Source organism: Anser anser (genome assembly GCF_964211835.1).
Source record: "Anser anser genome assembly, chromosome: 7".
NCBI classification, from domain to species: Eukaryota; Metazoa; Chordata; class Aves; order Anseriformes; family Anatidae; genus Anser; species Anser anser.
This window is the reverse complement of record NC_139727.1, coordinates 38,811,453-38,829,829: the sequence shown is the minus strand read 5'-3', so window position 1 is coordinate 38,829,829 and position 18,377 is coordinate 38,811,453. Positions and strand designations below refer to the sequence as shown.

The 18,377-nt window shown below is 39.6% G+C and overlaps 1 protein-coding gene across 4 annotated transcripts in view; it reads right to left on the bottom strand.

Moving 5' to 3' along the window:
• Positions 1-18,377, bottom strand: part of DOCK1 (dedicator of cytokinesis 1) — a 281,002-nt gene that overhangs the window by 235,688 nt on the left and 26,937 nt on the right. For 2 of the 4 annotated variants that reach the window (XM_083844832.1, XM_083844830.1), the window contains exons 5-15: positions 17,721-17,817; positions 14,037-14,185; positions 10,846-10,981; positions 9,248-9,405; positions 8,611-8,692; positions 8,049-8,184; positions 7,542-7,614; positions 5,283-5,425; positions 2,866-2,991; positions 1,287-1,411; positions 896-994 (exon numbers count right to left, since the gene is read on the bottom strand). In XM_083844832.1, the coding sequence (XP_083700958.1) occupies positions 896-994; positions 1,287-1,411; positions 2,866-2,991; positions 5,283-5,425; positions 7,542-7,614; positions 8,049-8,184; positions 8,611-8,692; positions 9,248-9,405; positions 10,846-10,981; positions 14,037-14,185; positions 17,721-17,817 (1,324 nt within the window). The remainder of the gene's footprint in view (positions 1-895; positions 995-1,286; positions 1,412-2,865; positions 2,992-5,282; positions 5,426-7,541; positions 7,615-8,048; positions 8,185-8,610; positions 8,693-9,247; positions 9,406-10,845; positions 10,982-14,036; positions 14,186-17,720; positions 17,818-18,377) is intronic. The other 2 variants (XM_083844833.1, XM_083844831.1) reach the window with 1 other exon arrangement.

Here is an 18,377-nt window from a genome sequence, read left to right as displayed (position 1 = left end):
ATCTGGAGATACTATGGCTGACAGGGACGTGATGGCTGTAACCTCAAAGCATCCCTTATCAACCCCCCGAGCTCAGGAACAAGCCCACCTTGAGTTTGACTGGTAAAGGTGAACTTCTTAAGGTGTCAGTTATCTATGCAACACTTGTACTCCCTAAACTATTAACACATCTCTGATCCCCATGTAACCAACGTTGCAGAGATGTAACCAATACTCTTCTACCCCGGTACTGTTGCTAGAGCTGTTGTATTTTCTTAACCATGCCCACCTTCAGACTCTGTGCTGTTCACTGCTCCCCAACACCACGTCCAGGTTTCTGTGACTCCCTAGCAGCCACTTTCTGGCAGTGCATGCAACAAGAGCACCCCTGGACTTGAAACGGTGTGGAGAGCAGCTGTGAATCTCTTCTTGATGCACATCTACTGCTCCCATTGACTACAGATCAACAGAATATATTTCATTAAGCTAACGTCAGCCTCCTACATAAAAATCAGCATTTAAGCTAAAGTGTTATTACCCAAGCAAACTCAGCAAGCTTGAAGCACAATCAGCCAGATCCCAAAACAATGATGAGTTCAACAATATGGCAGTTATATTTTAACCTCAGCATCCTGCTTTTTTAGGTCAGCTTCATGGCAAGAGTGAAAACCATTCCTAAACAGATGGTGCAGTGCCTCCATAGAAGTCATCTTGACCAAAAGGATGCAATAAAATTCATTATGCAGTAAAAGTGTAATCTGTTTTCCAGCTGTCTCCAAAAGACTTCCTTTTGTTCCACTACAGATGACTACAAGCATTCGTTTTCCTCGTTTTGCTTCTCAAGACTTCCCACTGAAACATGGATTTGTGTCATATTAACCCAGACGGGTAAGTAATTGTAACTTTATATATATACCTTTACAGTTTCAAACCAGCGCGGCTGCTTTACTTGATAATATATTACTGACTTGTATTCTGAGATGGCTTCATCACCAGCACCAGGAAAAATAACGCTCTTGAAAACACAAACAGAAGAGAAAATGTTTATGCCCATCTTAAGCTCTACTTTTTAATTCAAGTAAAAAAAAAATCAGTAAGTAGATCAAAATAAGACAGAATGGCTCACTCAAAACATCTCATGAAGTTAGTATCAAATTGCACGCACTGATATCATGAGGTGGTCACGATAAAGGAGAAAATTTTGTTGTAAATAAAAATAGAGACTTAAATTGAAAGAGTTCTAAAAAGATGTCGAGAAAGATTAGAGAGATACATATGAACTAGCTAACATTTAAAAAAATTAATACCTCTAATCTTTTTCCATCTTCGTCATAAACAGACACCGTAACTTCTACATTTTTCGCTGTTGTTTTACTGCCTTTGTCAAAATCTCCCTGAACCAACGTTACATAGATATCGTTACGAACATCACCTAGAAGAAAAACAGGACAGTCGGTAGCACTTTTCACAGCCTGCCTATTGAGTTACGAAACTGTGCATAGAAACAACGACCATCACATGTTCAGAAGTAACAAACCTGTACATATGGAAAAACATGTAAAAGCCACAGCATCTCGAACATCCAAAACTAGTAGCTGCTTTAGCTAAAACTGTTTTAAGATTTTTAAAACCTGACTTATCAACTCAGAGTGCACAAAATTGAATCTAACAAATAAAGCAACCAAAAATAATCACAATTATTTCTGGACTAAAAGAACCCTACATCATCATTAAGATTATGTACCATATCACTCCAAAAACATCTCAGTTCTGTCTGTTTGTCTCATTTCTAAATCACTAATTTGAAAGGATAAATTTTAATTTCATCATTTATTTACCCCATACACAGCTATTTTTCAATTTTAAAACACGACAGCCTACACAGGTCTTCTATAACATGACATCAGGAGTTGGTTTGATGTTTGTGCTGGTTTGAGGGCTGCTGGGGAGGGTTATATGTAGATTTATGTCTTAACACACTCTTCAGCCTCACCCTAATTAAATTAAAACTTAGAAAATGAATTGGGAAACGGGATTTCCGATAATTCCAAGAGGCAGATGGTCTATTTGCTAACATACCATCACAACAAGCAGAGGTGCTGAGACATTCACACCATACTGGCTATATCGTAAAACACCTGACAACTGCAAAGTCCACAATCACAAGGAGAGCTGAACTCAGATGTTTTTTGAGAGCATCTGATGGGGACTCATCAATCTGAAAGGACAGTGCCATTTTCTTCTGTAGTCTGTTGCTTATGACAGATTCTATTTTGAGAAACACCTTTCTTTAAACACCTTTTTTTCCCCCCTTTCTTATGGTTTTTTTTTTTTTGGTTTGGTTTTGCTTTTGTAAATAAACAACAGATTCGAATGTTCATAGAATATATGTATAAAAGAGTCAGTATGACTTTCTTTCAAGTACATTATCCAAATCTAGCACAAACCCTAAGAGACGCGCATATCTCTAGATCAAGCTATTTGCTCTGAAAAATCTTATCTACTTTCTGGTTTGGATTCATCTCGGGAGATGGAAATTTTACATATGCCCTTGCTAAGGAAAATAATATCAAGCATGTATTTTCTGCACTGGAAGCAGAGAAGAATTTCCATTGTCACCTTGATAGCATGTCTTTGCTTGGGGGGAAGGGAGGTGGTTATTACTTTAACCTGTTTCTGCAGCACATGTGGCAGGTATACCTTTACCATCAAACTATCTGATAATTATTTTAAGACAAAATCCTTCAATGAGGTCTTATTTCTAACACATACGATACCCCAAATTAACATTTTTGGAGTTCTTTCTCCCCCAAATCTTCCATGCTTACAGATATGGAAAGAAGATCAAAATATAGCAAAGCAGAATTATTTCACACAACAGCTTACCAGGCATAATAATCTCAGGAAATCCCATTTTCCGAGCCACTGCTGTTGACCTATCCACTAGGTGTGGAAACTCTTTTCTAATCTGATGGATATCTCCTGGAAGAAGTTTCAAAGTCACCCACAAACCTGTTGTGTGAAAACCACAATTATTAAACTTGTGCTTTTTTTTTCTAGTTATTGAAGAAAATTATTTGTTTGTACATATTCTAAGAGGTAAGAGGATACATTAAGGTAACTGTTCATTACCTTACAAAAAATACATTAACACGTTCGGAGAAACTCAAAATAGAGCTCATCAAGCAGAAATATGAGTACAACACACCTATGTCTGATTTTATCAAACTCTTTAGAAAACTAACATCTACACCTGGAAACTAGGTACTTTAAAAAAAATGGAGATCTGAGCAAGATAAGGATTTGTGCCTTTGCAGCGATACCGTCTAGAAGACACCTTGGCAGGGAGGAATTAGGGCACGTGTTCAGAAGCAGGTGTACGCAGCTTCTCAGGCACAGGCTTATAAAGCCAGAGATTTTAGCCATGACCTTCACTACAACGGGTCTTAATTCAGAAGAAAACCAGGTTAGCAGGGCCACAAAGCATCGACTGGAAGAAGAAAACCTTCGGTCAACAGCTGAACCCTCCGAGGCCTGCCCTGCGGACACGCGGCAGGCCTGCAGAGCCCTTTACACGAAGCCGGAGTGAAACCAAATTCCTCCTCCTCGCAGCACCGTGAGAACGAGACTTCTCTCATTTCAGGCTCTTCAGCCTCGCGCACACAAGGTCTTGTAAAAACACGGATATTAAGCCATTAACAGAACTGCCTCAAGCTTTGAACTCTCACAAGTTCTTTCTAATGAAATGCTTATCTTCCACAGGAAGAAGTGGCAATTTTTTCCATTCAGAGCAAAGTTAAATACTACACCCACCCAGTGTCAGTACCCCAATGAAGACAGCACCAACAGCTAACGCATACCCTGAACTTCACCTCCACCACCCTATAATCTGCTTTCATTGCCCTGATCACACCGACTACAGCACCAGCTTTACGCGGTTGATATTTTTCTCCTCAGTAGTAAGAGACACTACAGCCAATGCTTGCCAACTAGCATCAGGCACTCTTGTTACAGGGGGGAAAAAAAGACGCTAAACTGAAAAAAATGAAGTCTTACACACTTGGTAAAGTGACTGGCAATTAAATTGAAGCATGAAATAATTACAGCAGCAATTTTCTGAAAAAAAATCCCAAAATTAAAATCTATGAAAAAAATACCCCAAAAACGTTCATCTATAAAACAAATTGTGGGTTATCCTGTTACACACCCAATTAACTATGCATTCTTTTTGTATAGATTTGGCAGCTCGCTTTCTCTTCTACTAAAATCTCTTATAAATGGCGATGCTCTGACTTGTTGCCAAGGACAGTTCTAGCAGCTGCTATTTCATCAAGCAGTAACTGTACCCACAGCGACTGGCTAAGCAGCGACTCCGTCCTTTCTGGTTTGCTTGGGGGTGGAGGTTCGTCTTAGGGAAAGAATTTAAAATGAATCCAAGAAGCTGAAGCGAGTTTCCTCCTTTCTGATGCACGCTGGTCATAAGTGAAAATAACGGGAGGGAAATCAGATCTAATTTTTCCTTTCTAGTTAAATGAGGAATTAAAAATAAATCAATTTCGAGTTTTACTTACTGTAATACATAAACTTTCCTGGGTCTATTGTTCAGATACCCTCTAACAAATCCTACAGATACTCCAACACAACCTGTTAGCTGGGAGCTCTGCGCAGGCCTGCCTAACAGTATGCTAATCCAGACCAAAAAGATCAAAGCCAGTACAGCAATAACAGAGCCACACAATTCATTTTTAACCGGTAGGCACGTTACGAAGTGGTGTGTACAGAAAAGGTAATCCAGTAAAGACAAAAGGCGACCAAAGGCGACAAAAGCAAGGCTGCCTCGTCCTGCAGCTGTCCTTCCCCTTGCCACGTCCAGGAGACACTCCCCGGTCATCCTGACGGGAAGCCAACTGCTGTGAGTGCAGCTGCAAAACAGGGAGAAGGAAGGCAAGGAAGGGACTATTCCTTCCTTCAGCACGAGGAGGGCAAAGTCCACAGCTCTGGGGCATGAGAGCCGACTTCCTGAAGCAGTTTCCAGCCCAGAAACACAGAGGTGTCCAAGTGATGGACACTGCAGAGAAAGCACTGAGTCTGTGGGATCGACACTGAGGGGCAAAAGGCACAAGGCAGGAATAGGAGAGTGAGCCTGAAGGAAGGGGAACAGTGCAAATATATTTTCTGGTACCAAAAAAATAGTGACAGTAATATTATGCGCCCTTGATTCCAAACGTATAACAATCCCACGCTGCAAATCAAGCAATGAGCAGTTTTACATACACCAGCATACATAAAAGAGCAGTACGTACCCTGACCCTTGTGGTTAACTTCTTTAGCAGCAATCACTTTGTTTATAACAGTCTGAAGGAAATCATTCTCCCCTGCCACCCTGGGTGAAAAACGGGATGATATGTTCAGCTGCTTGTGTCGAATGGCGTCATCCAACGCTAGCCTGGAGGATGCACATGACGACCAACACCAGGAAACAAAGGGTCACAGAAAACCAGAAGTCACAGTAACAAGGGAACACAAAGATCATATCATAGTTGTGACAAAGAGTATTTATTAGTCAACGCAAGACAAAGGACAGGAAAGGTAACAAGAAAGACATAGGAGACCATTAATCAGAAGAACGCTGATCTACTGGAGAGAAGTACAGCAAACTCGCGGTGTTACTTCTTCCTTCAGGAACATGCATGCACAGCCCCCGCAACACTTCATTAGGATAGGAAGGATGTCTCCCACCTGAGAATCCCCTGTTAAGCAGTGAAAACCTATACAGGCAGGTTTTTTTTTTTAAAAAATATAAGTGTTTAGCCTGCAACACCTCCAGGGTCACTTCAGTGGCTCTATAAATGAAGCAGCAGTGCATACTGTCTGAGGGAAAAGCTGCTCTAAATCCAACAGAAACGGCATAGGACAAGAAAAGCAGATAATCCAAACATTCTGTTAAACTTGATGAATAAATGAAAAGATGAAAACTATAAATAAACACCAGCATTAAGTGTCATTTAAGTAATCTTGCCAAGTGCTTTTGACAGCCATTGTGTTGGTGGCTAGTGAATGAATACAAACAAACAAAGATATGAAAACAGAGTTGCATGTGGTACAACAGAAGCAAAGCATGGAATGAGAAGAAAAATGTGGCTCATATACAGCCTAAGTCTACATTAGAAATAATGACACCAGTATTCATTGCGTGCTTTCACATTATTCATGCTGTTTGGAATATACTTTTTCAGAAGAATGTTTTAATCTAGTGCAGCAAAAAAAAAGTCACATTGCACATCTTTTCAAATAGCTGATTTATATATACAGAAAAAAATAAATCAGTTTTAATGGAGCAGAAAACTAGATGTTCCATTAGCATCCACTTTGATACACAAAGATTCATTTTCATTGCATATTTCCACACTCTCTAAAAGAAAGCTTGCTACTGTTTACCATACAATAAACATATCAAGAAAGCACTCTTCCCTAAAAACCTCTATTTCCCTTGAAAAATGGAATTATGATTTTCACAATAACACCCTCTACACCACTCCACTGACGCAGTTATGTACCAGTAAAACCATTTCAGACCTTCGGCATACATCCACTACCTGCAGCACCTTGCAATCCACTCTGTATGCCCACATCTTGAAACCACAAGGACTTCCTAATTTAGGCCTTTTTGCCAAACTAAAGTTAATTTGAGACTGCATTATTTCAAGCTCTTTGGGTTTTTGTTTTTGTTTTGTATTATTAGAAGCCATTTGAATACCCATTAATCAAGGAATTTGGTTAACATGTTAATGTAACTATTTTTCACCATGTTGAACAAAAAAAGACTGCAACTAAGACGCTAGCTTAGACTCAAGTGTGGAAATAGAAAGGTCTATATGTAGTTTTAGATGACTGAAACTAAGACCAGGTGCACGCAGCAAGCAGACTGGTCTTCTTTATTGCCTAGATCAACTAACACATGTGCAGCAGACAAATCTCCTTCAGCATCCAACCAAAATACTTCAGGTTTCTGGCAAAAGTCTCGTATGAAATAGCTGTAGTATGAGAAAGTATTCCAGAATGTATCAAGCCAGCTTTCAAATTCTCAACCTGTGTCATCTTTGTTTGTACAACAATTACTGTGGCCCTGCCATGAAATTTTATCTGCTACCAAGAAAAAGATGTCTTATCACGAGCTCATTTCACAGAAGTCACCTGCCATGGATGCTGGAAATGCTGCTGGTCTTTTTCAATCTTAGCAAGTTGAACCAGCAACGTAACCTTTTTAAGCATTTCACTTCTCAAACGTTATAACCCTGACATGTTTAAACAAAAAGAAAACAAAACTGAGAATGCATGCCTTAAACTCATTAAAAAATTTTTTAAAAAGTTTCGAGTGCTATCACTATGATAAATAATGGGAAATTACTGAGAAAAAATGTTAAGTACTATTCAAGATAAACTATCAAACCGAAATAACTTCAGAATACCTACAGAAGGTTTCTTTCAATCAAAAGTTAAACTGCAACTTAAAAAAATCAATCCTTCATTTCTACTTATTCTTTAAACTATTCCCTACTTACGGCTGAAATGGTATGAAGTGCTGTTTGTCCTCATCATCAACTTTTCCATTAATTATGTCGGTAACATCCATTACTGAAAACGAAAACAAAGAACACTGAATTTAATGATCGACACAGGAAGAAGGGTTGCAAGGGGATACCCTGAGGGTCAGGAAACAGTGATTCAGCACAGGGACGGAGTTATCAACTGCACAGTTTCAGGATGTTCATACAGGAGAATAGCATCGTGTTTTAAATGAGCTTTGGCATCTCCAGCTCCATGCAAGTCCTGAAAGCTACTGTCAGTTCTACAATACAGGAATAAACCTGATTAAACCAAACAATTCTGAGTTTATAAAACACCCCAAGTGTTTCACACCCTCAGCTTTCCGTGCAACAATATACAATCATATAATATCCCGAGTTGCAAGGGACCCATAAGGATCATCGACTCCAACTCCTGGCTCCACACAGGTCTACCCAAAAAATACGATGTGAAACACACAGACATAGCACACAAGAAGTTACCTGCTACTCCAAAGGGTCGCCGAAGCCCAGAGGTTAGTTTCCTCGTGTTGTTGTCCCTCAGTTCCATCCTGCCCACTCGCACAATCTGACAGACAAAACTGATTTTGTCTCTTTTCAGGTCTTTGCTGCCAAGGTCCTAGAAATATTAGTTTCGTCGGATTACTTTACAGTAATGGAATTTCAAGTCCCATTTTAGTACGCAGAAGAACGTCTGTTGCTCAGAATTTGCCTTCGTCATTCTACCCTCTAGCACAAGAGCTAATTGTTCTCAGAATTAAAAGAATAATTGTAACAGGAGTTTAAGTCTTATCCTGACTTCTGCGTGAATTAGCTCTTAGGAGGCCAAATCATTTCTAGTAAGTTAAAACTTCAGAGAGCAACTTCAGCTTTAGCAAGGTGTTTAGAATTTTTCATGGCCACTTACGAGAAATGTCTCATATGAGCCTTCACCAGCAGGGGTAACTCTGCTGATCACAAACAGCTTGTTAAACTCCTGAGTTATTCACAAGACATGAGAGAAGCACTTTAAGATTTGCAGGCTGAACCAGCCCCCCAGACTTACAGTGAACACTGCTCGGAGGTTATGCAATCTGTCTATGTCTTTGGGGAGTCCAGAGCTCGACCAGCGCACCAAGTAGTTTTCACTGAAAGAACAACGTTTTGAAGACTTTTTTGTTTAACGTGTCTTCCTTTAACATAAGGAATATAAAATCAACTTCAGAATTTACAGGAGTCTATCTTAAGCCCAATCTATCTATGCTAACCAAATTAATATTTACTTAGTAGACAGCTGCCATTTCCCTTTGCATGCATCATTTATGAACGAAAGCAACTCTTCAGCAACAAAGCGTAAGAATTTCTCTAAAGAAGCAGGGGATATAGAAATCTAGCTCTCAGATTGCTGTCAAAGCTGCTGTTAAGTGAAGACACAGCCTTGCAGGTGTGTTCACGTCTCCTTTAAGGCCTGCACTTGAGGAACTGAAGACGCTGCGTGATAAGAACAGCACGACCCTGCAAGGTACCCAGGGAGAAGGTCCCTTGCCAGATGCTGTGCTGAATACAACCATGAAGTGCTGCTGCATTACTTCCCAGATAACCCTGTCCTACACATTTCACAGAAATTTGACTTTCATAAGCCCCCTCATCCGGCAGAACTACCCCACTACTCTGAGGATGCAGAGATGAAGGCGCACACTAACCTGATAAATTTTGATTCCAGAGGATCATAGAGAGACATCAGGACTTCAGCATCTTCGCCTATTTTGCAGACTACATTTTTTAAATTTACAAATAATGCAAATGAAGGAGTGGCAGCAAACTTGGCTTGCCTGTTGATATCAATATTCTGTTTCTGAGACTGTAATTCAAGAACAGAAGAAAATTAATTTAGCCTAACAAATATCTAACCATTATGAACTTAAAGTCTTCCTAAAGCCTTAAAGACAGAAAAATATGAGTTATCTGTCAAGTGTCTACTCCCATTCTCTTTGTTTATACTTGAATTTACAACAGACTGCATTTTTTGGATCTATCTTGAAGTGCCACAGCATAAGGAATTAAAAATAAAAAAAAAGTGTTGATGTGTTCACATATTAAAAAAAAGGAAGCTGAGCAAATGGAAGAAAGAGAGCCTCAGATATACCTGACAAAAAAAGAAACTCATTCTTTTCTCTGTCTGCTGTGGCAGGTACAGAGCACCAAGACAGACAGGAGAGAGAACAGTTTCTACAGGTCACCCACCCCTCGTCCTTTAGTTCCTGTGAACTTTGCATGAAATGCTTCATCTAGGCAGAAGGGAGAAGCACACATGGGACAAAAAGGAGATGGGAGGAAGGGCATTGGAAGCAGAGAGGCTCTTCCCATCGGCACTGGCACCGCAGCAAAGTGCTCTGAACTCTTGTCCCACCCCAGGTCCCCTGCTGCGAGGACTTGGAGCTTCGGCACCAGTTTGCCAAGTCCCTGAACAGCAACTGATGCTCAACAGCAAGTTACAAGCCTCCTCTTAAAACACTGCGAGCAACGTGAGGAGACAAGACGGGACAGAACGTCTAGGTGATGTCTACACTATTTCATATACTCTACTTTTCACAAAACTCAAAGCCAGGATATGACCACGGAAACTGGCTGAAGCGGGGACAAAGAAACAACTCTGGATGCAAAAATGCATTAGTTTCAATTCTGTTCCAATTACCATATTTCTGCACCAAGTTTGTTGAGGGCTGCAGGTGTGTATATGCCCCTTACCACTCAGGAAGACACAGTAACTCGTTAAGCTGCACTGACACACTCATGAGCAACCTGCTCCGCTACCTCATGCTGCTGGGAAGACTCCTCACAATGGAAATGTTTTTCCTTTTAAAAATAAAAATTAGAATTGCAAAGAAGTTGCCTGTTCAAGTCTGAGAAAGTCTTTAAGTCTGCCCCTGCAATTCAACAAACAAATTTTCAGGATTGGCATACATAAATCCCACAAATATGAGGACACTGTTCTACGTGATTCTCAAAAATAAAACCTCATGAAAACCTAGCATGCAAGTTTGTTACAGCTGCATCTCTAAGGCAAGTCTAGCCGATTTACTGATACCTCTTATCTGTGATTTCTAATAATCCCTTTAAAGGGAAAAAAACACAAAAATTAAAAAGCTTATGACATGAGTTCTTACAAAACGTTTAAGCCTGATAACTCTGCATAAACATATCAAATTCTTCGTTACCAATGCTAATAATAACAGTAACCTAGTTAAATTACAATTGCATGTTTCAAAGGGAAAAGCTACAGTTGCATACTGCATCTTACTTTTTCCTCCAGCAGTCTCTCCTCAACTTGCTTGGAAGCTATTTCGTGTGCTCGAAAAAGGCTAATTGTGCTCGTCTGCTCCGGGTCCAAAATATTGCCGTCTTCATCTCTAACAACCAGATCTAAATCAAGAATTCTGAACGAAACCAAAACACGCTCGTGAGTTAACAATGCTCAAGTAAATGCTTAAAAAAAACTCCTGCAAAGCGCTTATGGTTAAAGTCGTGTGCACCTGATGTACGGTAGAAATCATTAGTTGATACACGATAAAACAATTTAACACGTTACCAGCCCAGGAGATAATCACTCCTGGCTGGAAGTCCCTTTTTCCCCACAGCACAGAAAGAACTGATGTAAGTTAAATAGCAGAACAGCTGGGGAAGTAATTTCTTAAAGAACTAAATTTGCAAGAGAAGTTGTCTGCTCCTCTGATTCATCTGACAGTTCGAACAAACACCATCTACATTCACGCCACATGCAAATTGGTCAGTTCATTGCTTCCCACTCCGTGTTCTCCGCCACAGCAGCATATTAATCATGGTTTAGCAGAAATCTACAAAAAACAAGGCAGAAGACGTTTCTCTTTATTTAAGGCAGCAGCCAGATTTCTGGCAGCAGGGTGTTAACATCCACGATTATCTTCTGCAGTGAGGAAGGCTTCTGCCATAATCAAGCCCAGTCTTAGGAAAGATTTTCTAAGTTTTTCCATGTCACTGTAGAGCTGGCAGTGGAACCCAGGATAAAGAAACTTCCTGTCTAGGTTGACCTGCGCTTCTCTACCAATCTTCTCACCTCCCCTTCAATACATACGGTCCCAAATATTATCATCTGCTAATCTGTAGTCACCCCCTCATGAGAGAGCTGCTGTAACTTTGCCTTTGAAACGTTTGATCATTAAGCTTAAATCAAACTTGCAGAATCTGATAAGCCACCCAGAGGCTCGTGGTTTATCAGAGTAAATCCCCTTTGGACATGACCCGTAATCGCTGCAAGAGAAGAGCACGAGCTGTGGACAGCTCCTTGCCCACCATGACGAGAGGGAAACCTGGATGTTTGAAACACCGCCCTGAGCAGAGTCAATACAGAAAACCCTCTAATTACTCGCACGGCAGTAACTCGAAGGTGGATGACCATCACTCACACAAGTCACAGCGCGCAGGCAGCAGCTCATTAAGAAACACCTCCTCAGCTCTGCTCCGGAGCTGCACCTCACCAGACCTCAGCATCCCCTGGCCCACCAAGCTCACAGACAAGCGTCCTGCTGAGAATGGGGCTTCACCAGTGAAGCCAAGGAGAAAAGCAGCCCAAACCACGTTCCTTGGGACAGCAGTCACAGCAGGGGATGCGCCTACTGGTTACTTGTACCGTAACTGTATGGGCTGGGATGAACGAGAGCTGAGATCTTCCGCAGGAGACTCCCAACCGGACCAGAGGAAAGCGTAACTCGAAATCAGAGAACAACTCATCGCCTAGCCTCCACACACAAACGGGACAAGGATGTATGCACAGATCGTCAAATGAACAGAAGCAAACACTACTTTGGCATAATTTGTTTTATCCTTTAACTTGAAAGCGATGCTCGGGAGAAAGAAAAGTGAGATTTTTCCTTAAACGTCCCAGTTACAGATTTCTGCAACCGAACAAGGAACATGTTTTCCCAACAAAATTATCTGACCCAGTTTCAGACAAGCAATATAAACACAGCTTCATAAGACTACTTTTACTTCCTCGGTTATTTCGACAACGTGCAATAAAATTGTCATCTTTATTTATAGGAAGATCTTACTTACAAATCAGCCTTTCACAAAACAGGAAAAGTTAGGATATGATTAGATCAGAAAACATTTATAGAGAGCATAATGAATTCTTTCTGTCCAGATATCAAAATCATCGCTCATGCTTATTTTAGACAAAAGTGAGTATATGACTACATTACGAAACATATGGGATCCTTGCAGTTGTGGGGATTTACTCAGAAGTTCGAATGCGCTCTCCTCCTGTACTCTGCAGAGAATGTTCTGATCACTTAATTAGTCCATCAGCACATTACGAATATAAAGCCTAGCACAAGATGTTCTATTGTATTTGAATAGTGAGCATCTGGAGGTTATTCAGAGTAACTTTAACCATCTCCTTAGACAGATGGTAAAATACAGTAGCCGAACAAATAATATCAACAACATCTGGTTAATTGTCTACTGGGGTACAGCAGCCCGTATCTTGGATTATACATGCTAAATTACTGACTGAATGGGGTTATTGACTTTTTTTTTGAATTGTGGCTTTTGCTGATAAAGTGCACAAACAGGAATACTGCAAGTTTGACAGTTCTTAAGGAATCAAGTACAAATAGCTGAAACCTGGTGAGTTATTTCCATCACAAGGGATTTAAAGACTGGTTTGCCAAACAGTTTTTCAGTCCCCAGTGCACGGTACTACAATGCTCTCTCAGTATTCAAAATATTCCCTCAAATGTTTTCCTGATTTAAGAGGAAGGTATGATTTCTCATTTTTCAAACGAAAGGGAAACTGCCTGGACAACTTGCATCCTACCACCTGTATTTAAAAAAAATAATAATTGCTTTGATCCTGATCACTGTTTGGAAGTTATTCTATAATTAAAAATGAATTCAACAGAATTACTAACATACCTGACTTCTGCAACTTATTCTGATGTCATTTCTTTGTTTAATTTTTTTTTCACAATTTTCATTTCACTTCTGTTTTTTAAATCTGTTAATCTTTTGGTACAAGCCACTTACTGTATAAAGAGAGCAACAATGAGCTAAACTATGCTTCTGAGCCAAATCCTTCAACATCACATTACAGCATAAGTGACTTCAGGGCACACACAGCTGGTGGCATTGAGAAGGCAACAACTGTTTATGCTGCACCAGCAAACAGGGTTTAAATGACATCTTAAACAGAGGCACTACTTGCACTTTTTAACTGACCTTAAAAAAAAAAAAAAACAACTTCATACTAATATAAAATTTATAGTGTCATGAAGCGTTCTGCTATATCAACTTCATTCTTTATCATGGTTTAACAGGACTTTTAATATACTACTATTACATTTGCATAAACACAGGAATAAAAGAATCCCTTAAGACATCACTGACAGCTAAGGTGTAATATACAAAGCTGATCTGCTTTTCATCACAAACACTTGGAAAATGTTGTTCACAAACCTGTTTCCATAATCAATCTTTGCAGTCACTTTCTTCTTCAGTTCTTTGAGCTCATCTTGGGGTAGAGTCCCAGATAGTATTTGAGATCTCCACTCGATAAGATCATATATCATGTGGCGTACACTCCGAAACATTTCCCTGTTATCTTGCTGTTTGGAGGGGAAAAAATGGGTAGAAGTTAGTTTTGAAGCATACTGAACATCTTTTAAATGCATGTAATAAATTACTATTATAAAATATGCATTTTAAAGGGTACAAGGGAAACAGGCATTGAATGCAAAGATGTTTTCTTGGTTCATATAGTACCTTCTTTTAGTATCTCTCTATACCAAGTAGAACAGAACTAAAACCAGTGAATTGTAACAACAAGAGGTTCAGGTTCTGCAGTACTCCTTGTGCAACACGCTAGAGAATCCTCTTCTCGCCCACCTACCCTACAAAGTTAAATCTTCAGAATAATACTTTACAGCTCTTCAGTGAGCAAAGCCAAGCACATCTGTACCTTGTGAGTGCACAGATAACATCTGAAGGAAAGCAGAAAACCAGGAAAGCCCAAAGCCTTATAGAAAAAAGTTAAATACCTTCATTGGTTATAACAAGTGAAACTATGGATATTAAGGAGTGCACAACAGCATGTGCAAACTTTCCTTGGCAATACACAGCTAAGCGAGAACATAGGAAGATAAAGTTTCATACTGAAAATGCCCTTTTCCAGAGCATTTTATACTCAGGGATTAAAGAACATAACAAAACAAAAACAAAATTTGACATTGGTCTGAACGGTGCAAACGTACAGTTTTAGTGCAAACAAACAATACTATGCACAAAGTTACAGCACAATGGCCTATCTTTATTGTGAAAGACGTCAAGAAAAGGACAATTCTAAGGCTCTGAATGCTTTGACCTTACCCAGAAACAATCTTCGTAACCCTCAAAATCTAGCTAAGCCATTAGCTCAATACACTCTTAAGAATACATCTTTCTAAACACCCTACAACACCAAATTATTTAGCCTACGCACAGCTATCCTTCATTCAGACTATACCCAGGCCTTATTTGAGTGAAAGTAACTAGAATTAAATAATTAAAATAAAGTTAAAACACCCTGCTACCTACGAAGGCCAACAAAAAATTGCAGGTGCAGGAAAAGAATATGACTCCAAGACTCAGGGGGAAAAAAAATATCTAACTGTGAAACGTGAAGACTTCAGTCTGTTCGGATTATCAAAAAGCTGGCTTGATTATAGTGTGAGAACCTTCACAGAGAGAAAATACCGGTTATTAAAAGCTCTTTAATGTAGCAGAGAGAGACGCAACAGGCTCCCGTGGCTGGAAGCTAAATGCAGACGAATTCAAATGAGAAAGAGGTTCACGATTTTCAGTGCTGCAGGCAATCAAACTACTAAGACGAACAACATGCCACTTCCTCCACTATCTGCAAATCAGAACTGAAAGCCTATTCAGTATTCAAAAACACAAATTGTGGACCGAATAAAGGGATAGCCACGGTCATTTAGCGACTTTTGATATGCAAGATGTGGACAATACTAAGATCCTTCTAGCCTGTAAACTGACCAGTTTGACACCTGTTGTTACCTCCAGCCAACCAAAACCAAAACCCCTTGAACCTCTCATTGGCATTTGACCGTGTACAGCTAATCTGGCAGATACCCTTGAGATACAAATGATGACACAAAACTCACCCAGTGATGTACCTACTCAAACTACAGCTGTGTCCGGGACTGGAACCCTTTCTGCCAGTTAACTGAGGCCGCTGGCAGCATCCAATTTGCCTGCTCCTGAATTCAGAGCTCTCAGAGAAGCAATGCAGCATTCTGCAGCTGCTCACGTCTTCACAGAAGTAAATACATGACCACAGAGATGGTACACGTGAGCACTTAGAACAAGTGATTCCCTCATTAGGAAAACTTCAGAACTTCCTCAACCCAGTCTTTGCTGGTTGTGGAAGCGGTGTTTCTCTGGCATGAAGCAGTACTAGGTTACATATTAGGATAACCACACACACGAAAAGAGACATCAGGGCCAAAACATAATCTGCGCTGTCTTCAGTAACATGCAGCAGTGGAACCACGGGTAAATACTAACACAGGTTTCACCATCTGGCCAATATACTGCTTACCAAACAGTTGGATCTAGTGACATTTTAATTTTCTCTGTTCTATATTCACGTTACTGAAAAAAAAAAATCTCTCTCAAATGCTCTTACCTTGTCTCTCTCAGCTTCTCCCTGTGTCCACTGCAGACTCTTCCTCCTATTTCACTCCTGCCCATTTATTTCTTCCCTGATCCTCAACACTTTATCTCCCTAGTTTCATGTCACATTAGAACTCTTTGCATATAATGTTTCTCTTCACATAGTGTATTGTCCTTCATCTTATCTACTGCAACACAGGACCACTTCCAGCACACTATTTTTAACCTTAACTTTTACTTTCATGGGTATGATTCAAACCAACTTAAATCTATAGGACGCTTTTGATTAGCTGCAATGGGTTTTGGGTCAGGTGCTCAGAAATTCTGGTTTCTGTCTACCTTCAAATAACCTTTAACAGTAAACTAAGTATAAACTAGGCACATTAAAACTGTAATTTCTCATTTCTTGCCATCTCCAGTTTTTCTGTATTAAGAGCAATAGTCTTTAGTGGTAGCTCATGGTCTCAGTAACATTATAATATTCGCTCCTCATTGTACAACTTCTACTTTTACGATTGAAGATTTCAAGCATATAAGGAACATTATAAGGAACAGTTATTCTCCATTAAACCAGACTTTAAATGCAACGCTTCAATGTTCATATTATTTCATGATAGTGACCTTACACAATCAGAGCATGAGAAGTCAGAACTAGGGTACCTTACCTTCAACAATACGATGTTGGTCTACATTTGAGCCACTTTTTTCAGGTTTATGTGGAACACTACTTACACCTTACTTATGAGTGCTTTTATCTGTGCAGTTTCATAGCTACTGTATTTTTCTATTAACCCATCTGAGAAATTCAGAATGCTTATTGCTATAAATTCCTAGGAGTATGTTCTGTGTTTAGAACTTAAACATATAAGAAAAATACTAATTTAAAGCATGTAATTTAAGGTCAATATATGTAAAGCAATCAATCAACTTCAAGTGCAAGAACAATGACATGTAAGAGGCCTGCATGGATGAATCTTCAGAGGTAGAGATTTATACCCACGAATTTGACATCAAATAGTCAAATTTCTCATAAAGATTAACAGCCTTAAAAACTGCCCTCAGAACAATTTTCTCCATTTCTTTACTGCAATTGTCTGCAGATTTGGAAAAATCTAATCTATTATCTCAAAAAGTTGGTGTATTCTGGATAATACCACTTCATAAAAAAGGATTTTCCATCTAGTCAGTCATAACTGCTTAACAAATTACTGCTGTATCAAGGTATCACTCTAAAAACCTGATTCTGCCAAGAAATAATGTTCTAGAAAATATTCAAGTAAACACTACTGAGTTTTCTGCCTTAACACAGACGATGGTGAATACTGTTTGAACATTAAACAGCCTTCAGAAACAGTAGGAGAAGGGGAAATCCATTAACAGTTTCCTCACTCTTCCTAATGTACCTTTCATAGCATTACTTTTTTCACAAACCACGGAGTATTGTACCCGTTTAATGGAATTGGTACTTACAACATATAACTGCCGCCATATTATAGACCACTCCCGGAGCGTTGTGGTAACCTCCTGAATCAGCGGGAGCTCATTGGGTATAACTGTTTCGTGTTGTCTTAAAAGGACGAGAAACAAGCCAGAGTTAAGTAATAGCTTGGGGTAAGACAGCAGAGTCATTTCTGGGAAGGAACCGGTCATTTCCAAAACCGATTCAGCAATGACAGATTCAAAATAACACCACTACATATTCATAAGTTAGCAAAAAATCTATCATCATGTACAGGAGAAGCAGTGCACGCCACTACCGTCATGTGACGTAGAAAATATATTTGTAAAGGAGATATATAAGAGGGTTGAGACTATGCTACTGAGCTCACCATTTTTTTCCCCCCACTTGTTTCTATAGTCAAAAGACACTGACACATACCTCACCATACCATTTGCTACTGAGATACTCATTTTACACAAAGCAACCAAGATATAAGCCAGATGTACAGCACACACAATGCCACAATGCCTAATTGATTTTCAAAACTATTGGTCTTACAAAGAAAATGAAGCATGCAGGTCATTACCATTAAGTTTCTGTACGGCTTGTTTTAAAATTGTGCCATGCACGGATGAAACAACAGCTAGGTCTTTTAATATTTCAGAAGTGGGGTACTCAAAAGTAGT